This window comes from Galeopterus variegatus, unplaced genomic scaffold (assembly GCF_000696425.1).
Source record: "Galeopterus variegatus unplaced genomic scaffold, G_variegatus-3.0.2 Scaffold1597, whole genome shotgun sequence".
Taxonomy (NCBI): domain Eukaryota; kingdom Metazoa; phylum Chordata; class Mammalia; order Dermoptera; family Cynocephalidae; genus Galeopterus; species Galeopterus variegatus.
In genome coordinates this window covers 140,550-163,559 of record NW_007727708.1, presented here as the reverse complement: position 1 = coordinate 163,559, position 23,010 = coordinate 140,550, and the positions used below count along the sequence as shown (strand labels likewise).

General features: G+C 37.8%; 1 protein-coding gene across 2 annotated transcripts; it reads right to left on the bottom strand.

Moving 5' to 3' along the window:
- Positions 1-863: 863 nt before the first annotated feature.
- On the bottom strand, positions 864-22,942 carry CCNJ (cyclin J). Of its 2 annotated transcripts, XM_008577882.1 has the most exons (6): positions 22,797-22,942; positions 22,110-22,219; positions 13,662-13,872; positions 4,339-4,638; positions 4,092-4,251; positions 864-3,860 (listed from the first exon to the last, which is right to left on the bottom strand). In XM_008577882.1, the coding sequence occupies exons 2-6, from the start codon at positions 22,176-22,178 to the stop codon at positions 3,449-3,451; spliced, it is 1,152 nt and encodes a 383-aa protein (XP_008576104.1). In that variant the 5' UTR covers positions 22,179-22,219; positions 22,797-22,942; the 3' UTR covers positions 864-3,448. The 2 variants fall into 2 exon arrangements, with proteins under 2 accessions (XP_008576104.1, XP_008576105.1); XM_008577883.1 differs by lacking the exons at positions 22,110-22,219; positions 22,797-22,942 and adding an exon at positions 13,352-13,411 and having other exon boundaries at positions 13,662-13,799.
- Between the last annotated feature and the right edge of the window lie 68 nt (positions 22,943-23,010).

Below are 23,010 nucleotides of genomic sequence, written 5' to 3'. Positions count from 1 at the left end.
TCTTTATGCTGTCAACTGATAATACTTATTACCTTTTTAAAAAATCTAAGTGATTTAAAAATGCATGTGGAGTGATTCCTAAACCAACACAATATTAAACTGAGTTACAGACTACACCATTCTAATTGCTTCAAGTGTGCTAGTCATATTTATCAAACTAGATGTAAGCTGCTTGAGGCTAGGGAGGCCAAGTGTTTTGCTATGTGCTTTAGCAGTTGATTATAAACTTGTCAGTATCACCTCAACACAAAGCTACCTGCTGTGGTTTAGAATGCTCGTTGCTTCTTTTTTTTTTAAATTCAGCCCTAAAGAACATTATTAACTCTCTTGAGGATTGTTGTTCAACCCTGGCACTGTGCCAGAGCAAGTGACAATACAATACTTAAAGGACTAATTTAAAAAATACTTTTTAGGGCATGTACATTCCTAACCCACTTACACAAACCTATAAAATTTTACTCTTCAAAACAAATTCCATCAGCTAAGGTTTAAGTTGAATTAAGTAGTAAATGATATTTATACTTGGGTGAACGGACCATTATCACTCACTGCTGACCCTGTTCTCACACCTTTGACCGTTTTCTGCTTGCATCATTGTTTAATAAATCTGCAGTTGCTGATGTACTAACAACTGATTTTAAGGTCAAAAGGCAACACTGGTGTCCAGTATACTTTTGTGGGTTTCAGAGCTCAGTACAAAATACATAATGAATGGACAGATATTTCCCACCACTATGGTTATATTCTGTATCTGGATGGTTTGGAATAAATGTAATCATGATTCCAACTCTGACTAAATATGCCATTGTTCAGTGAAGCTGCAAATATACAACTTTGTATTTAAAACAAAAACACCAAAGCCATTTTACTGAAAACTAGTTTTATTTTAAAACCAAGTGCATAGCACTCATCTAATTCACTGGTGTAGACTTCAGCACCATGCTTGCTATTTGCAATTAATGTTGTAACAGGTACATTTTGGTTTGTAGTCTATACTTGAGTAGTGTTTATTTAGTGGACTTTGGTAAAGCCCTTTATACATATCATTAATCTCTTCACAGTACACATTTAATGATGGTCCAGTAATCTCAAAAACAAAAAAACAAAAAAAACCCCCTACTTTAAAGACTAATCAATAAATTAAACAACAAAACCCATACATCTCCCTCCTCACCCCCCAAAGCTAGCGGTTGTGAGCTGTAATTATATTGAAACCTAATGGTTTAAGAATAGTTCTGGTTCTCCAACCACCCCGCCACACCCCACCCCGGGTATGCAGCAATAGTAATCAATCATTTTATTCTCCCCACCCCACAAAGATTAATCCAGTGTTTTGTTTTGTTTTTTTAAATATAAATTGGGAAACTGTTAATAAGCTTTTTAAAAAGGCATATTCTTCTATAACAAGAATGACATACAAACCAATCAATAAAAGCATTTGACAAGACATTAAATTACCACAGGCACTGTTTGTTGTTTCAAGTTGGGATCTCTATCCCAGTATCTTACATTCATAGTATTATTGAGGTAGTTAAAATACTGAAAACTAGACTCCAGTTTGCTGGGTTCTGAATGTGAATGTGAAAGATATATTCTCTTTTGAACCCACTTTCCCTCCAATAATTCAAGTTTTCTTGAGGTAAAAACTACCAAAATCCAATTAGCAGCCTTCTTTAAAGAGGAAAAGTGATGATACTTTCAGAAAACAATTTTTATGCTTGAAAACTGCCATAAGTGAGTGTTCTTACCCGAGTGGTTTTTTATCTACCAGACTAATCCACATCATGCCATATGTACTCTAAATATAAAAGTTATTTTCCTTTTAAGGAAAGGACATTACTCTAAGAATTCATGCTGGCAGAAGCCACCTACCCACATTCACCCACTGGAGCTATCTGGATCAGTCCGTTACTGTGTCTTGAGCCCCTTCCCTTCCTATTAAAAGCCATTGGCTTGATTACTGAGACTCCTGCTGCATACCCACACATCTTTATAATAATGTTTGTCTTCAAAGCATATGTGGCAGTCACATACCTGCCATGCATATTCCCTTCTATTCAAGTGCTATCTTTAAAAAAACAAACAAAAAGACACACCTTACTAATTTTTAAACCTGAAAACTTCCATCCACCAAATCTCTCTTCTCTCACGGATAAGACACTCTATAGTCAGTTATTGCAATGATTTTTCTTTTTACTTTTTGTTTATCCCCCCAAATTGCCCTTACTGTAACCACTGTTATTGCTGTTTCTACTCATAACCAGTTCAGTGAAATGTCACAGGGCAGTTGTGGGCCAATCCACTGAAAGTTAGCTACTGAAATTTAGTAATCAGTACCTTTGCCTGCTTAGATTGACTAGCTGGTTTTAAAGGTTGCTTGTAAAATCTGCTTTCCATCTAACAACGTGCTGCTCTAGCACAACCTGAGAACTACCCTGGCCACTGTTCACTCCAAAATAAACCTGTGGGACTTTATTCTAGTACTGACATTTTACAGGTATGCCTTCCCTTGAAAACTTTTTTTGTAGTAGTATAAAATCTGAGTATAAATCATTGATTGCACTAACAAGTGCAAAACCTATATATGTATTGTGAATGATAGGAACTACCACTTCATTCATTCTGAGCTATATTATGTTTTCATTTGAAAACATCCTAGCAGGAGTATTTTAACCTGTTATAAAGGTAATTCATACTATAACATGTAACAAAGCCTGTTGCATTACAGTTAAGTGTCTCCAAGTAGTACAAAGTCCCTGAGTTAAATGTGTTTTAAAGATCTGAGGTTGATCACTTAGGGAAAAAACAAAAAAATTATGACCATGACTTTAAGAGATCTACTCTAAACTTTAATACATAAATCCAGATTCCTATACTATTTATGATAGGAAGTTATATAGAAGATTGGTATAGCATAGCAATTCACGAGTTTAAACTTAGTCAAAAAATCTGTAGATCAAAAATAAAACTGCAGAATAAAAAAAAAGGACCTCTTCAGAAATTAATACTGAATTAATTTTTTCCTTCATAAAAGACTGTTTGGCAAGTCTACAGATAAACATTAGTCTTTGACATATAAGCCGACATTAGGCCCAGAACCTACCACAGGTTAAATCTCAAAACAGCATACTGGAGTCTATCCAAATTTTCTGTTGTATTGAATATTTTTGAAATATGTGGACCATTAGCCGGGGCTTGAATATTTTTGTCATTTGGGGATTTGTTGTAACAGGATATGGCATCCCATGTTAAAAGTGTGTGCAGTATTTGCTTAGTCCTTCCCCAAGTGTTCATGGTACACTGAAAGGGATATTCAGTCTTCCTGACGCTGGTACCTGAAGAGTTCTGATGTCATTTGGGTCCCTTTCCTTTTGAAGGGAGGTTTACAAAAAGCTTGCCCCAGAGCATCAAGTCACAAAACAGTCTGGGTTATTACCTTCACACACAATCACCTTTCAAAGCATGGAGTAATACATGGGTAATGTTCATTTATCTGATAACTCCGGTTATAAGAAACACTCAGACAGGGCTTAACTTCTACTGGTATTGCCAGTGACATACCAACACCAGTCTGCATATGCCCAAGGCCCTGAACACTAGTTTGGAAGCCAGCAGGACATGTCTGTAGGGTGTAAGATGAGGTGTGCGTGGTAGATACAATCTGCTGACAGCTTGGTTGTTCTGATACAGGATGGCGATACTGCAGTGAGGTCTGATGTGTCTGATGGAGATACTGAGGTTGCTGAAAGTGAACTGGCCGTGAGGGCTGCGAGGCTGTCTGGAACACACTTAGTTGTGTTGACTGTGGTCCTGCCTGTCCTCTCTGCTTGTTTGCTTCTTTCACATCATTATCATGCGCACTGAAACATTAAGAGAATGAAAACTATTAATAATGTATTTGAGAAGAATCTGCAGAAAAGTCTTGCTCCACACCCCCAACTCTTTAATAGCTGACTCCACGAAAAGCGATGGATATCGCCAAAAGCAAGTATCCAAAAAGCTCTGTGCCTTTGAGAAGTTGTTTTTTGGGAACCTTATAAATGAAGAAAAATGTTAATGAGAAATTACAAACACAAGACAAAAAGGCTTACATCAATAGCCGTTCAATACACTGCACTAAGAAATCCCAGGAATAAGCAGTAAGACGATGTAGTCTTGTAGGCCACGTTGGAGAAAGACGAAGTATAATCCTTGAAGAAGCCACACATGCAGCAGCTACTAAAGAAGGTGCATAATTTAGAAAGGCATAATCTGTGGAGACACCAAAAATGAACTTAAGCAACAGAATATACAAATCACGAGCACACAAGTCACTTACTGGCATTCACAACAACTCACCTTGCAAAGATACTTCCAGAAAGTAATCTGCATATTTGGCCATGTAGAGTTTAGTTTTTTCCAAGCAAATCATTGGCCAGCCATCATGAAGATCTGTTTCGTGTACTGCTTCAGAGAGATAATACTCGATGAAATGGGCTGCTGTTGGAAGGCAGAGGTTCCACTGAAAAGTTTCTAATAATAATAGTTCCATATGTAGCAAATTTTGTTTTGTTAATACTAGATTCATATTAGTCATACAACCCAGGCTGTTGAGCTGTTCCAGCTTAGGCACACTATCTTCTTTTTCTTCAAATTTACCTTATAAGAAAGTGGGGGGGAGAGGGGAGAAAATGTCAGGCAAGTGATCATTGTAGGTCTAATCAATTAAATGGGATTTGCTGTCTTACTGCCAGGATTTAGATCTGAAGACATTCTTTCCCCTACCTTATCTAGATAAAATTGTGCCAGAACTCTCTCTGGTTCTCACATTTGTGTGTTTCCTTTCCCAGTGCCACCATACCCTAAAAATATATGCTTGAATCATGTAAACATTTTGATGTGTCCGTTGTGTAATGGAAACAGTCATTTGTATAAATGAAAAAAACCTCTCTCAAATATCACCAGCTGAATCTTTTCAGGAAATTTCTTTTGCAGACAGGTGGTGGTTGGTAGAAGAAAATTATTTTATTTTAAAGTAGGAGATAGTTTAAAGAATTTAATGTCATAGCTTTATCTAAAATCAAAAATAGTTAAGCTTCAAGTGTTTCACCTTGGCATATTTTCAGCATAATCTCAATTCCAGAGAGAGAAAGAGATTGGGGAAAAAAACTGGGTAAATATTAACATAAGCATTATCATTCCTCACACACATATAAACCCATCCCTCCTATTCTGAATTCAAAACAAATATAGTTAATTCTGCTTTTAAAAATGGGGGGGAAGGAGGGAGAGATACTTTATATCCTCTTTTAAATCCCCTTACTCAAAGCAGAATAGGAGTAATGATGATCTGATGCTGAATGTCATTATTTGAAGCCATTAACTTTTTTCAAGAAATACTCATCTATCAAGTTTCAACTATGCACAGCTGAGGAATAAGATTCCCTCTTTGAAATCAAGAAAGTAAGCCCATTTATAATAGCTACCAAAAGAATAAAATACCTAGGAACAAATTTAACCAAAGTGGTGAAAGATCTCTACAAAGAGAACTACAAAATTCTGCTGAATGAAATTAATGAGGACACCAAAAGATGGAAAGATTCCTTTTCAAGCTTGATTGGAAGAATTAATGTGGTAAAAATGTCCATACTACAAAGTGATCTATAGATTCAATGAGGTAAAAATGTCAGTACTACAAAGTGATCTACAGATTCAATGTGGTAAAATGTCCATACTACAAAGTGATCTATAAATTCAATGCCATTGCCATTAAAATATCAATGACATTCCTGACAGAAAGAGAAAAAACAATCCTAACATTCATATGGAACAACAAAAGATCCTGAATAGCCAAAGCAATCCTGAGCAAAAAAATAAATAAAACTGGAGGCATTACACTACCTGACTTCAACTTATACTACAAAGCTATAGTAACCAAAATAGCATGGTACTGGCATAAAAACAGACACACGGACCAATGGAACAGAACAGAGGATCCAGAAATCAACCTAGGTACTTACAGCTAACTGATATTTGACAAAGGTGCCAAGAACATAAATTGGGGAGAAGACAGCCTATTCAGTAAATGGTGCTGGGAAAACTGGATATCCACGTGTAGAAGAATGAAACTAGACCCGTACCTCTCACCATATACCAAAATCAACTCAAAACAGATTAAATACTAATAAGATCTGAAACTATAAAACTCCTAGAAGAAGACATAGGGGAAACACATCAGGACATAGGACTGGGCAAAGACTTTAAGAATAAGAACCCAAAAGCACAAGCAACAAAAACGAATGGGATTATATCAAACCAAATAGCTTCTGCACATCAAAGGAAACAACAGAGTGAAAAGACAACCCACTGAATGAGAGAACATATTTGCAAACCATACAACTGACAAGGGATTAATATCCAGAATATAGAAGGAACTCAAACAACTTATCAGCAAAAATGCCCAAATAATCCAATTAAAAAAAGGGCAAAGGAGCTGAGTAAACATTTTTCAAAGGAAGATATACACATGGCCAACAAGAACATGAAAAAATGCTCAACATCACTAATCATCAGGGAAATGCAAATCAAAACCACTTTGAGACATTTCACCCAGCTAGACTGGCCATTAGGAAAGACAGAGGATAACAAATGCTGGCAAGGATGTGGACAAAAGATAATTCTTCTACACTACTGGTGGGACTGTAAATTAGTACAGCCATTATGGAAAACAGTATGGAGTTTCTCAAATAACTACAGAATGAATTACCATACGATCCAGCAATCCCACTTCTGAGTATATACCCAAAGGAATGGAAATAACCATGTCGAAGGAATACCTGCACTCCCATGCTCATTGCAGTTCTATTTACAAAAGCCAAGGTATGGAACCAACCTAAATGTCCATAAATGGACAACTGGATAAGGAAAATGTGGTTTATATACACAATGGAATACTACTCTGCCATAAAAAAGAATGAAATTCTGCCATTTGCAGCAAAATGGATGAGCCTGGAGGAAATTATATTGAGTGAAATAAGCCAGGCACAGAAAGAGAAACACCACATGTCCTCACTCATAAGTGGGAGCTAAGAAACAAAGAAAGATCATAACAAAATGATCTTTCAGAAGGAGGGAAAGGTGGGAACGGGAGGATGAGTGGGGATAGGGACACAAAAATTATGATTTGTAATGATTAACATGCTATTAATATTGATTTGATCATTACATACTGTACACAAATACTGATAGTCAACTCTGAACCCCATAAATATGTATTAAAAAAAATTCCCTCTTCAGCCCCAGAATAACGTTTCCATAGATCATGTACCATCTTACTCTTCAATTTCCAAACAAGCATTTTACTATATAAAGATACTGTACACAAATACTGATAGTCAACTCTGAACCCCATAAATATGTATTAAAAAAAATTCCCTCTTCAGCCCCAGAATAACATTTCCATAGATCATGTACCATCTTACTCTTCAATTTCCAAACAAGCATTTTACTATATAAAGCATTTGTTTTAGGGATTTCTAGAATTTATGGCTGGAGAAAATTCACAAATTATCAGGTACCATTATGATTTTCCAGATACAGCAATGAAACCAAGAAAGAATTGTCTCAAATCTGTTTGGGTCTTTCTTCCATAGTGGTCCACAGAAGAAGAGAAATTATAACTAATGCCTTCTACATCCCAGTACTGTGTCCTATTTTACATTTATGTTTATGGTTTAAAACAGTCATTTTATATTACAGTTGTTATAGATTTTTCTCAACAGATTTCACTCATACTTGTTAAAAATTATTGTTAAAATGTGATTAAAGAAGCACATATTACCATATCAAAATTTTTGTTTTAATATTTTGATGTATTTCAACATATTTTCATAACAATTTCAATATATTTGGTTTCCTTATAAATCTTATAATTTTATTTTATCCATTTAAAAACATTGTTTGGAGAAGGGCCAGAAAGACTGCCAAAACAGGAGAAACCAGATGAGTTTCCCTGTGAAATTTCTCTCCTATCAGGGATGCGTTTACACCATATGCTAAAGCTGTTAGAACAAATGGTAGTGGCCAGGGTTACTGGGTCTAGATGCTCAGTGTACAGGCAATGGTGCTGGAGCCGGTGAGGGTTTGCTTATGTTGGCCCACCTTGCGGCTGGGGAAAAAGTGCTGACCGCCTTGGTCTTTGCTTAGGGAGCAGAACTGGGGAAGAAGCTCTTGTATCTGATGCCAGGAGATTCTAAGCTCATGCCTTAAAAAGAACCTAAGCCCACAGGAGAAATGGCAGCTCTCACTGACCCAGAGAGATTTTGAACTTCTTTAAATACAAACCCCTCTTCAACAGAATATTGCTGCAGATAGGAGTTAATCCAAACTTACATAATTCAGACTTTTCAAGAATCTAGATAGTCCTTCCCAATTCAATTAACACAAAGATGAATTTCACAAGTTTCACCGATAGCATACACTTAGTACAGCTGAAAGCACTAAAGTGTTCTTTATGACATAGTTATCCAGCAGCATCACTGAATAAAGAGATAGAAGAGGAAACCACTGTTCTCAGTATAATAAAGTGAAATTTCTCAGGAGAATGACCTAGGAATTTAGTTCAATTTCTCTAGATGAATCGTTAAGGCTTTCAAAGCACCCTACCATTTGTGTAGCAGCAGCAATACTGACAGTACACTTCAAAGGAATATTATAAAAATTAATGGGTTTGTTTATATCATGCTTGAGGTTCCTTTGAAGAAATTAATATACCATAATTTACCATAATTTGAGGTTCAGGAATGTTTCATATTATCTCCTTGAAATTTCAATATCAAAAATAAAATTGTATATGACCAATTTCACAGCTCAAGAAATCAAGGTAGTGAGGTTGGCCAATTTACTGATAGTCATGTAAGTTGAGTCAAACCAAAAATTGGAAGCCAAAATTAAGATTTATGTTTGAATTCCCAAATCTGCACTTCTAGACCAAAGTATTGCATCAGGTTACAGAGGGCCAGCAATTACCAGCATGACAGACTTCTATATTACTAAGCATCTATGGGATTTCTATATTTTATATTTAAATTCAGGTTTAAGTTTTTGAGAACTTTTTCATTATGATATAATACAAAATGGATACGTGGATATTAAAGGATTTCAAAAGTGTGACAACAGTGAGTATCTGCATTCATTTCTATAGTTTTTGTTGTGCTAAATACTATGTGTGATTATAAATCTACTTATCCACAATACTACACACAGATCACAAAGATCAGTTTCTTCAATTGAAAGGAAATACCAGAAGCCATGTGATTATATTGATAAAGGCCCCAAACAGGAAATAAGGACATAGGAAATTCATATCTGCTTCCCAGGAAATAATTAGAGGCCACAGAAACAAAACATCAGGTTGTCTTTCCTTTATAGGAAATGTTCAGATCAGCCAAAGAAACCAACATGCTTTCAAAGCCAGCAGTGAATGGTAGGTATAATGGTAGAGAAGACTTGTATAATGAGTAGGGAGGGCATGGATCAGATGTCACCATGAGTTCTGCCAACTCACATTCTATACTTTTATTACAAAGTGGGGGAAAAAGTCATCCTTAAAATATACACCAAGAATCCTCACAAATTTAAAAGACCATCAATCTAATAGAAAAATGGGTAATAAACAGGAAGAAGTAATGCTTTGGAAAAAAATTCTAAGCTCATTAAAAATTGAGATGTAAATCAAAGCAACTGTGGATACAATTCACCTATCATGTCTGATTCCCAGTGTCTCTCTAGTTTATTGTAGGATCAGTTCATAGTAAACTAAAAAGCTTTGCTAACCCAGTATCAGTGGGCAAGAGGAAACAAGCACTTGTCACAAATTGTTACTACTAAAAGCCTGTGATCTCACTTTTGGTTTCATTGTGACTTCTTAGTTTTGCAAGATCTTGTAAAAATTATCAGAAGCTTTATCTCCAAAATTGCATCTATAATCTCCATAAGTGTAATATGGATCACAGAAGCCAAGGAAAAACGGTATACACGTGAAAGAATTAGAATATGAGAATTTCCCAGGACAATGCAGAGTCAATTTTAGAATAAGCCAGAAACTTTAGGGCTAGAGAGTCTGGCTAAAGATGACAGAGCAGTTTACAGAGCTTTAGATTACAGCTCTGTAATTGAAAGATTACAGAGCAGATGCTGAATTTTTTGTCTCAATTTTCTATCCCTATAGCATCACCATAGGTCCTGCTCTACAGTACTATACTCCTGTCACCAATCAGATAATCTGTAGCCCTTTCTTCTTACCTCTAATAGTACAGACACTCAGGCAACTGGACAAGCATTAGCTTCTGGAACTTATAAGCCATGCTCCATCTTTGGGCAGACTACCTACAAGCCTCCCAACCTACTACATAACTGGAATCCAACTGTCACCCAGTCCTGTCAGCTGTAAGCTCTTCTTCACTTTCATACAAGAGGATGCCCATTCCAAAGCAGGGAACAGCTGGGGGAGGGGCACACAGTTCAATCATTATGTAAGGAGAGAAGCATTATTTGAATAACACAATAATTACTTGTAGTTCTCCCATTGGTATCCAAACATAAGAAGACAGAGTGTAAGAATGTAAGAAACACTAGAATGTTCTCTACAAATTTAAAAGACAGATGTAAGGAGAGAAGCATTATTTGAATAACACAATAATTACTTGGAGTTCTCCCATTGGTATCCAAACGTAAGAAGACAGAGTGTAAGAATGTAAGAAACACTAGAATGTTCTCTACAAATTTAAAAGACATTAGACACTGAAATCAGGTTATCGGTTTATAAGCATCTTAAGCTCTTTTGTTGTAAAGTTGTAGACAGGATGGGGGGATGGGAAGGGGGCAAGGGGAAGGGGTGTAGCTGTTGGCTAAGGGCCAGCCTCTTAGATTCCTGACCCTAGCTGCAGAGCTGAAAGCTCGAACTCTTTTGATCACTACCTACTTGGGAGGGGCTGAGACCCTGAAGGATACCTCGCACATGTTCTACTCTCCAGGAGAAAAGGAAGAATGTAAAAGCAATTCTCTCTCAAGGAAAGGAGGACTAGGTGTCAGTAGAACAAACGGAGGGCATATCCAGTTCTTTCTGTAATAGGTGCTAAACAATTCATATTTCAACCACAATAAATACAGATTCTAAAGCCGAGCTAATGGAAAATGAGCCAAAAATAACTACATATTACTACGTAGATTAAACCAAATAATCTTCAATAAAATAAATTGATCATGACCCTAAACAAAGAGTAAATACATAATTTAAAAGCAAGAACAATTGAAAACTCCATTCCAATCAACCTAAGATGGTGCACAAATAAAGTACCCTTCCTTCAAATTGTGGAAATTGTAGGAATTTAGCACCAATTCTAAACACTACATGGTGGTCAAAATTCTTATTATTCAACCACAGCCCTCAGTGAACTTTGGTAGTGACATGTAATTTATGACTACCTAGTTTAGTAACCCCTAAGTCATTTAGTCAGTTATTGGTAAGTAAACTTAAGTCATAAATGTAAGTCAGTCTATTAACAGACTATGCATTGTTCATTATTTCACAGTCCACCAAGATGAGCCTTCTCTTGGCCCATACCACACTTAACAATCACAGGCATAAAGCAGGTGGGACCTGGTAGTGTTAAAATGACAGTGAGGGCAGCAGCAGGCAGAAAGTTACTTTCCATGAATGATCCTGAGTTTTTAAAATAACCTAACTTGCATGTCTGATTTCCAGTGTCTCTCTGCTATTAACTGATCCTATAATAAATTAACATCGTAGGATAACAAAAAGTCATTTTATTTGTGGACTCTCACATATCTGACCTCTTGAGTGTGTTTTTTTTCTATTCTTATATAAACTCTTAAACCCTAGAGCTTCACAGCCAGTGACGAAACACATACAGTACTGTTGTAGGATAACAAAAAGTCATTTTATTTGTGGACTCTCACATATCTGACCTCTTGAGTGTGTTTTTTTTCTAATCTTATATAAACTCTTAAACCCTAGAGCTTCACAGCCAGTGACGAAACACATACAGTACTGTACACAAGATTGCTTATGAGCGTGAAACTTTAAAAGTTAAATTAAAGGTTAATTATAAATGTACAAGCCTTACTTCTCTGGCCTTTGGGTGATGTGTCTGGATCTTACACAACAACAGATTAAAAGGGAAATGTAGATATTCATGAAGTAGATAGTTTTCTAAGAATTTGGCTCAAGGTACATGGGGAAAGGGTTGAATGATGAGACTGGAAAGGTGGTTGGGTCCAGATGAAAGGTTCTAAATGCTACATTAAGCAGTTTCCACCTTAATGCCCAGGTAGTGGGAAGTCATCACTGTGGCTATGTTTTATTTATATTCAGCCTGGTTCTATAAGGGATCTGATATAACTTATAAAAAGACATTGAAGGGGACAAAATAAGTAGTTATGGTCATCAGATCGAAAGAAAAATAAGGATAGGAAAATAAAATATGAGAAGAAATTAGTACCAGAAATGATATCACATAGGACTGCATTTGGTTTTAAGTTTATTAACAGTCAAAGCACAAAGGTGTTTTAGAAAAAACTCTGGTGGTATGGGTGTAGGGGAATGTTCTTTAGACAGCAGCCATACTGGATCTCGAACCCTTAAGTGGGGGGTTAGAAGTGGACATATATACATACTACTTTGAAATAGGGCTTAAATTTCTACTGTAATAACATGGGTAATATTACAACTATGTTATCAATTCAAATTCAGTATCACATATAATTTTTTCATATTACTAGAAGAAAAACTCAATTTCAGTTCCTTTAATTGCCATCTCTATTCAGTGAGGGTGCTAACAAGCAACGAAATGAGTTATAGGAAGATGTTAAGAGAAAGAGGAGCCAAAAGGTCCAGGAATACATTCTGTTTTGGGTAACACATATGGTTGTATAAGATTCTATCTTGAAGCTTATCATAGTTGGCCTAATGCATAAGCAAAGATTTTCACATTTTTAAAAAAGTTGCACATGAACTTTTAGTTCATTAAGCCAACTCATTATGTAGTCAGTAGAAAATATTCTAACAATATAAGAGTATGGTACCTTTAAGACAGAGTTTCTGAACTTCAGCTTCATTGCTTTTTGGGCCAGAGAATTCTTTATTATAGGGAACTGTCTTGTGTATTACAGGATGTTTAGCAGCATCCAGGCCTTTATGAACTAGATGCTAGTAGCATTCCCCACAGGTTGTAACAACCAAAAATGGCTCCACACATTGCCAAGTGTCCCTGTGGGACAAAATTCCTCCTGGAATTTTGAGGAGCACTGCTTTAAGACAATGGTTCTCAATTGGAAAGGAATACAGACTCACCTTTGGAACTTTTAAAGTTAAAAACCCAGGCTCCATTACGTAGATTCTGGCTCAGTCGATCTGTGGTAGCATAGACATTTGTATCAGAGTCTTCAGGATGTAAAGCTTAGGCATGTTTTTAAAAGACTCCAGAGCCACTTTTTAATGTCTGGTTAAGAATTGTGCTGAGAAGCTCTTTCAACATAAACCTCCTGATACTAGTAAACTAGAATGAGTGGGATTTGGTGATATCCCACCAAGCTCTATGTAAATTTATTTTATTATATAAACAATGGAAATTTCCAGTCATGTATATGAGATTCATACTTACTTGCTAGAAGCAAACAGGAAAGCGCAACTAAATGCAGCTGCTGGATAGAGATGTCATAGCGATCCATAAACAGGTCCAGCAAATAGACAGCAAGATGTCGGGCAGAGGGGCAGAGCGTGAAGCGATTGCTCACAATGGCAATCAAGTCAGCAAAATACCGTCTGAGACTTAGTTGAGGAGACTGGCCTTTGTAGGAGGGCAACTTCAGCTCCTAAATTGAGAGAACAATATTTAGTCTGACATTATCTGTAGAACTATCACCACAATGAAAATACTTAACATTGTTTTTTCAATAAATTAGTGTTACAGAGCTCAAAACACACTTTTCTTGAGTGGAACATAAAAATGGAAAAGTTGAGTGAAAGGACAGTGAATAGCATTTAAAATTTAATGTAAAACCAAACTTTTCTCTTTATTCCTAACCATCTCTGATGTGACCAATTATAGGTGTTTCTTTCTCTATTGAATGGATGCATGCTAGAAAGATTTTTAATAAGAGAATCCTGTTTTCCCTACTGGTTTTTAGAAAAACATCCTTACCAAAATAACAACCACGTAAAACACACACACGCACACGTGCACGCACGCACACCCAACCATCTCTGATGTGACCAATTATAGGTGTTTCTTTCTCTATTGAATGGATGCATGCTAGAAAGATTTTTAATAAGAGAATCCTGTTTTCCCTACTGGTTTTTAGAAAAACATCCTTACCAAAATAACAACCACGTAAAACACACACACGCACATGCGCACGCACGCACACCCCCCCACCCACCCACCCCAGGAAGCTCAATGCTTTTGGTTAGAAGGTAACAGATAAATGGATATGCTCCTGTTACGCTGAATTATTGCAGGGATGTAGAGACAAGTACTTATCCAGTAGTAACTTTTTTTTTCCTTTTTGTCTTTTTTTTACTGACTGGCAATGGGATCGCAACCCTCGGTGTTGCGCCCTCACCATGCTCAGCCAGTGAGCGGGAACCAGTCTCCACATGGGATCCGAACCCTCGGCGGGAGCGCCACCGCGCTCCCAAGCGACGCACTCTCCAGTGCGCCACCAGGCCAGCCCTCCAGTAGTAACTTCTAATCTTGTTTCTGTTTTAGCAGTTTTACCATCTCTCCTTTGTCATCATGCTTTCATACACCTAAAAATTTTCCCATCATCAGATTCAACCTCAGAATATCACATCAACTCATTTTTAAAAACTTCGAAAATTTCTATATTATTAAAAGACTTTCAGAGCACAGAGAAAGATGGAAAGTTTCCAGATTCATCTATGAAGATCAACATAATGATACCAAATCCAACAGGTATCACAACAGAAGGAAATAACATAGATATGATACCTAAAGCACAGGCCAAAAAAAAAAAGGAAAAGAGATAAATTGGGCATCAAAATTTGAAACTTGTATATCAAAGGACACTATCAGCAGAGTGAAAAGGCAACCCAGAGAAGATATACAAATGCCCAAAAAGTATTTTTATACATGAAACACGAAAAAGATGATCAACATCCCTGTAGTAGATTGAATTATGTCCCCCAGAAAGTCCCTGAACTTGAATTGTCCTCTAAGTTTTATGAATTAGAAATTTAGCCCCTGCTGGTAAGAGGGTGGGAATTCCTATTACGGTAATTGAAAGGTGGTGCTTTAAAGAGGTGATTGGATTGTAGGACCATGTCATAGTGAATGGATTAAAAATGGTGGTCAGGGGCGTGGTTCTGAGGGCATTAAAACAAGAGGAGAATCTTGTCTTCTCTCTCTGCTTCCACCATCTTGCAATGTGAGACCCCTGGGTCACTGTTGCCACCACCAGATGGACTTTGGAATTCCCAGCCTTAGAAACTGTAAGCAATAAATTTCATTTTTCTTTATAATTACCCAGTTCCATGTATTTTGTTATAAGCAACATAAAACAGACTAATATAATTACTAACCATCAGGGAAATGCAAGTCAAAACCACTACGAGATACTACTTCACCCATAAGGATGGCAAACAAACAAAAAACCCAGAAAATAACAAGCGTTTGCAAAGATGAGTAGAAATTGGAAACTGTGCATTACTGGTGAGAGTGTAAAGTGGTGTAGTCACTATGGATAACAGTATGATATTTCCTCAAAAAATTAAAGAGAATTTACCACATGATCCAGCAACTCTACTTTTAGGTATATACCCAAAATAACTGAAAGTAGGGACTTAAACAGGTACTTGTACATTCACGTTCATAACAGCATTATTCACAATAACCAAAAGGTGGAAACATAACAACCCAAATGCCCATCAGTAGATGAATGGATAAACAAAACGTGATATATACATACAATGGAATATTATTCAGTCTTAAAAAGGAAATTCTCATATACGCTACATGGATGAACCTTGAAAACAATACGCTAAGTGAAATGAAATAAGTCAGACACAAAAGGACAATTCTAGTATGATTCCATTTACATGAGGCACCTAGAATAGTCAGAATCGTAAGTACAGAAAGTACAATAGTGGTTAACAGGGGCTGGAGGGTGGGAAATTGGGGAGTTATTGTTCAATGGGTATGGAGTTTCAGTTTGGGGAGATCTAAAGATGGATATAGCTGACGGAAGCACAACAATTATAAATGCACCTAATGTCACTACACTATACACTTAAAAATGGTTAAAATGGTAAATTTTAAGTTATGTACATTTTATAATAAACAAAACAAAAAACCAAAGAAGTTACATATTAGTCTAACTTAATATCAACCAAAGATAAACAGATATAATGGAAGCCAATGTAAGTTAGTAGTATATCAAAAGAATACATCATCATCAATTGTACTACATCCCAGGAATGCTGGGATGGTTTGATATTAGGAAATCTATTAATATATCACAATAAAAATTTATACATAAATATGCAAATTATAAATGCCAAAACAGCATCTGAAATAAAGGTTAAAACTGGGAGAAATAAGAACCAATGTACATTTCTTTGCTGAAGGATGGGAGGGAGGGAGTGAGGGAGGTAAAAAGATCTCATATACAGAGCCAGCATCTCACTTGGAGATGAAACTATGGAAGGATTACCATTCTAATGCCTTCTATGGAAATATTATTTAACGGTATTCTGTAAGTACTGACCAATCCAAATAGAAAAAAGACAGAGAAGGTATAATTATTGTAAGGAAGAATCAAAAGTCATTTTTAGGAACAAAATTACTATTTTTGAGATGGTAGAATTTATATCCAGAAAACCCAAGAAAATCAATAGAAAAAATAACGAGAAACAATAAGAATTCAGTAACATGTCTGGTTACAAAACACAAAAGGTCAGTAGCTTTTCTGTATACTAACAATGTTAGAAAATAGATGGTTTCTTATATGGTTAACTATAAAAATGAAAACACCTAGAAATAGATGTCTGGTTACAAAACACAAAAGGTCAGTAGCTTTTCTGTATACTAATAATGTTAGAAAATAGATGGTTTCTTATATGGTTAACTATAAAAATGAAAACACCTAGAAATAAACTTATATATGACAGCACTATATGAAGATAACATTAAAAATCTGATGGGGTATGGAAGAAGTAACATGATTAAGACGTTCCTTTTCACTGGACAGGAGAATCTATATAATAATGGTATTTCAAAGAAGGGAAAAATAGATGCATTTAATAAATATTTCTGTCACATACGACAAAACTAATTTCTTTTTCAGAGAACTCAAAAATCAGTAAGAAAAGGGCAAAAAATATAGATAGTTCATAGGAAAAATGCGGTCAAAAATATACAAAAAGATGCCTGATCTCATTCAAATCTAAAGAGTTATATGGTTTTTCACTTACCAAATCAGATTTTATCAACTTTTACTAAAGCTCTTAAGAGGGGAAATAGGAACTCTCACACACTATTGGTCAGACTGACAATTGATATAATCTTCCAGAGGGCAATTAGGTAATACAGATAAATTTGTAAAAATGCAGATACTCTCTTAACCTAGCAACCCTAGGTTTAGGAATTTACCCTCCATATAAGGAGGTCCTTTGCAGAACTGTTTGTAAAAGCAAAATAGAATAAAAAAGCTCGATGCGCAAAAACCTGGATGGATCTCAAGAAAATTATGCTGAGTGAAAAAAATTAATCCCAAAAAGTCACATACTGTATGATTCACTTATACAACATTCTTGAAATGACAAAATTATAGAAATGTAGAACAGATTAGTGGTTGCCAGTAGTTAAGGGGGAGGTGACAGATGAAGGTGGGAAAAAAGGTGTGGCTTTTTGTAAAAGGGCAGCATGAGAGATCCTTCTGGTGATGCAAAATGTTCTGTATCTTGACTATCAATGTAAAGATCCTGGTTGTGATGTTGTACTATAGATTTTCAAGATGTTATCACTGGAGGAAACTGGGAAAAGGGTGCAGCAGGATCTCCTTGTATCATTTCTTACAGCTGCATGTGAACCTACAATAATCTCAAAATAAGTTTAATTTTAAAAAAAGCTTGATGTCTGTCAAGAGGGAACTAGTTAAACTATGACACATTGATTCAGTGTGGCCTTTAAAATAAAGAGCAATAGACCTATGTGTATTGATATAGAAAAATCTGATAAACTGAGGGTGAGGTGGGAGGAAGGTACAAAACAATGAGTATATATTATGATCTCTGTATCAACAACAAACTTATTATATTTGCAGATATACTAATTTATTTGGTATCTTTTCAGAAAAAAATAATGGTGGTAACCTCAGAAGACCAGAGAATAGTGGCGGTTGGAGGAGATCCATTTTAAACCTTCCTATACCGTCTGGAAAAAATTAACCATGTGCACACATCACTTAAAATTTTTTAAAAATATTAAGAGAGGTTACTGGGTAATAAGCTAATGGACCATTTTATGTTTTAAAATTTTGTATAAATGAGAAAAGCATAAACACTAATGAGAAAAAAAAATTTCTCCAAATAAAGGGAACATGCCAATTTCTTATGTAGCTCCTAGGATTTTTCTTTTCTCAACTATTTCTGTAGACTTTTACAATGGTGTAAATGAGTTGCAACTTTACCTTTCTTTGTGGCAATCATGGACATTTATTGAGCATTTTCCATCAAAGCTGGAAAAACAGTCTCAAGACTCTAGCAGGTGAATCAAAATACAGAGATCATTACAATATAGTAATCACATAATATTATGGGAACACTGAAGAAGATTAACTAAGCTTACGGGGTGATGAGTTGGGAAAAAACAAAGCCAGGGGAGGTTTTCTGGAAAAGAGTCCTGAATGTGGTCTTAAGGACTCACTGGGAAACATACTTGGAATGCACTGGTGGACTTTATTTTTAACTATGTTAACCTTACAAATTTTACTAAAAACAGAGGCAGGGACTCCAACAGCCATCACCAGAAGATTTTTAATAATGTGTTTTTTGTCTCATACATTCTCTTTTATGTTTTTTAAATGGTAAAGTACAAGTGCTTACCAGAGGACTGTCAGATTTTGTTCTTTGTCCAGGTACTGCAGTTTCACAAGCATGAGAAAATAACCTTCTTTCAGTTTACGTGTTTCTTTTGTCTATTCCTGATCCCCTAGAATTGAACACTCTTGTTCCCAACTGCTTCTCAGGAACCCGCAGGACTAGAGCAGAGAGAGGCCTGAATACCTCATCTCCAGTTTCACATCCTTGTCAGCTCACCACTCCAAATGCCATCCCCCTGCCAGAATGGGTTAGCTGTCCACCCAGGATGAAAATAAAGGCCTTGAAGGAATACTTACAAATGTAAGTACAACTCTGTGGGATAAATATTTTCTTAACGTCTCTCGCAAAGCTAGAGTTGTTCCCATTCGTCATTAAGGCTCCTACAAATACTTTCTCAAACAGCCTAGTATACATAGCAAAATGATGAGAAGAAAGAAACCGAGACAAAGGGTATAAGGGGATAGGTGCTTTGTAGGGTTTTTGGGAGTAATAGTGGCTATATATTATATTTTACAAAAAAACAGTAGAATTGGCATTTGGGGTCAAAAGGATTTCCATCCATTGTAATTGTCACTCTTCCTGAGTAGACACAATGCTGGTCACACTGATTATTTTTCCGTAAACCTTGGGTCTAAACACAGTATCTGAATGGCAGCTGCCCAAAGAAAGACCTAAATTCTGATGTGCTGAATTATAAAAAAGATTAGACTCAATGAAGGCAGAGATCACGTCTGTCTCATTCACTATGACTGCTCTAACACCTGCATAGCAACTTCTACATAGTAAGTACCCAACATGTTGAATAAACAAACAGATGACTAACCAACTAAATTGCCAAATAAAATTACCATGTCTTTTCTACGAGAAAAGTTTATTTTAACTTCCCTTGATTGTTAGTGTACTACAAATAGTGGTCTTTCCAGTTCCACAAGTCCAATTTCTATTGATTACTGTAAATTCTTTATAAAGTGTGGTGGCCACTGTGTTAAATCACTAAACATGGTTTACATGGTGCTTAAAGGTAAAATTAAGACAAGCCAGGGCAGGGCCGGCCCGTGGCTCACTCGGGAGAGTGCGGTGCTGATAACACCAAGGCCACGGGTTCGGATCCCATATAGGGATGGCCGGTTCGCTCACTGGGTGAGTGTGGTGCTGACAACACCAAGTCAAGGGTTAAGATCCCCTTACCGGTCATCTTTAAAGGAAAAAAAAAAAAAAAGACAAGCCAGGGCAGCATGCCACAGGTGGCCCACAATAACTTTCAGTGGCATTCCTTCACACCCCGTGCTATCTCGTCCTCTGACAGTTCATAAGCAACTGGAGTGCAGAGTTGTCTTATTTCTTGGATCCTCCACAGACTAACGCACAAAAAACATTCAACAAATCTGAATTTAAAAAAAAATCCACTTCCAATCTTAACTAACAAAATTAATTCAGATAACCATTCAGGATTGAAATTATACATACATAAAATATAAGAATTGAAAACCATGGGAATCACCAAGAAAAATATTTTAAGTTTCATGTCAATTTAAAAATACATGTATCATTAACATCAAATTAGTTTTACCACATACCAAAGGGGTAAAGAAGCTGACACTTAAAAAAGAACATTTCAAACTGAAAGATGACATATGCAAAAAAAATAAATAAATAAAAAAGTGTATTTGGACAATTTTCAAAATGGAAAACCTGCAGCTCTTTTCCTAACACTCTGGAGAACCAACCATTGTTGGAATTTTTATGTGGTGCAAACAATCTACTAGGGGCTGAGGTGCATCTAGTGTATCTAAAAGATTGAATGTCAGAATTAGTAAGTAGCATTTAGAAATCTCAAATCTTAGAAAAGGGTACAGTTGTAACAATTTGTCAGAATTGGATTTTCCAATCTATTTAACCTGGTCAGAAACTCAAGATACAAGTTTATTACCATCCCAGGATCTCTCAACTGCAACGATCAGGAGGAGCCTTTTTATTAAAGAGTCAGCTGTTTTGCTTCCTTCTCAATTTTTCTACGTTTAATGCATGGCTCTCTCAATCCAAGGTAAAACTGAGTTAAACAAGAGGTCATTTTGGATCTTGTCACTCTTCTGGTTATCAAAGAGGTAGAGCTGTCCCATTAAGCTGCCTTGTAACATGCGGGGTAAAATTGTTATTTAAGAGCAACAACACACAAACTTTGCTTTGTGCTAGAAACGTGTATCTTCCCCCACCCCACCCTTCTATTACGTACTGTATACTAGGTCTACTTTCTGCCTTTAATATTAGCAGGAAGGAACAGCTAACGTCTTCCACCTTAAGGCGTTTAGAATAGCCCCAAATCTTGATGAGTAAGGATATTAGCAGGAACAGCTAACGTCTTCCACCTTAAGGCGTTTAGAATAGCCCCAAATCTTGATGAGTAAGTAATGACAGTTATCATTTAGTGCTTACTATATGCCAAGCACTGTTCTAAGCACGTGTGCAGTACTAACTTACTTAAATTTCACAGTCGTCCCATAAGTACGTCCTACTATTATTATTACTCATTTTACATATGAGGAAAATGAGAAACAGGAAATTAATTTGCCCCAAGTCTCACACAAAGTTGGTGGAAAGGCTGGGTAATTTATGTATGTACAAACGCGATTATGACAAACAGCTGCATGCAATAGCAGCAAGGAAGGCTGCTTTGCCCAATAAAAACTAAGCGAATTTGTCTTTTTAAATACAAGATCAAATCCACGTTCCGTCTGGAAACAAGAACATCAGAATGTTCCTTTGCACCCAACTACCACGGCCCACCCCCTCCTCATTTAAGTTGCAGGTTCTTCTTATACATCCTAGGTAAGAAGCCAAGAAGTTAATTAACCTTGAGCGTTAATAAGCAAACTCGCCTTTTTCGGCCTGTTAGGTAGTGAGTGAAGAACCTGACCAGACTCCCCAGGGAGCCGAGATTCATAAAAACTGGCACCAGAAACCAAACAGGAAGGTCGGGCACCGGGGTTACCTTGTACCGAAGCGCTTGGTGAATATCGGCAGCCAGCTGTCCTCGCCACCACTGCCCCTCCAGCTCCATGGGCTCCGGCGGCGCGCCTGGCCAGACGCGGCAAGTTCAGTCTGGAAGACACACCCCAGACGCGGTCACGCCAGCTCCTTCCCCCACGACCCTCCGCGCCCCCTCCCCGAGGGGTGTGACCTCAGGCCACCCTGTGTGGCTCTTCATCTTCACCCGACTGTCCTAAACCGTGCAAACCAGTTCCTGTGAGGCCCGAGCTGCCCACTCAGGAGGAGCTGGCTGGCTTTGGAAACTGCCCAACTGGGTGCCAGGCGAAAGGGGATCGACTCGGGCCCGAGTTGCCAAGGAGAAGACCTGGCTGCAAGTTGGGGAAGAGCTGGAGGGGCGGCCCGGCTTCGGGCTCCCCCCGGCCCTGCGGAGCGGGGAGACTGACACCAGTCACAGCCCCGCCGGGGTGCAAGGCTCCCACCGAGAAGACCGGAGGCGAACGCCCGACGGGCTCGGGCTCCCCGCTGCAGAGGTCGGGGGCTCGCTCCTCCCAGGGAGCCCTGAGGAAAGCACGGGACCGCGCGGCCCCAGAGAGGCGAACAAAAGGCCGGGCCACCCGGGCTCCGCGCCTCGCCCCGGGCGGGTCCGGTGCCCCGCGCCCAGTCCAGGCCTGCCCTGCGGCTCCCTTACCCGGAACCGCGGCCCTCACAGCCCCAGCCCCGCCGGCGAGCGGGGGACGCCGGCTCGGCTCATGCTTCGGACAGTCGGCCGCGAAGCGCCGGCCTCAGCTCGGGCTCAGCGCCGGGGCGCTCGCGCCGCCCATTGTTAAAGGACCGGCAGGGGGCTCCGCGTACAAAGCCAGCGCGGGGGCACAGGCGGCCCCGCCGCCGCCAATCTCGTCTCG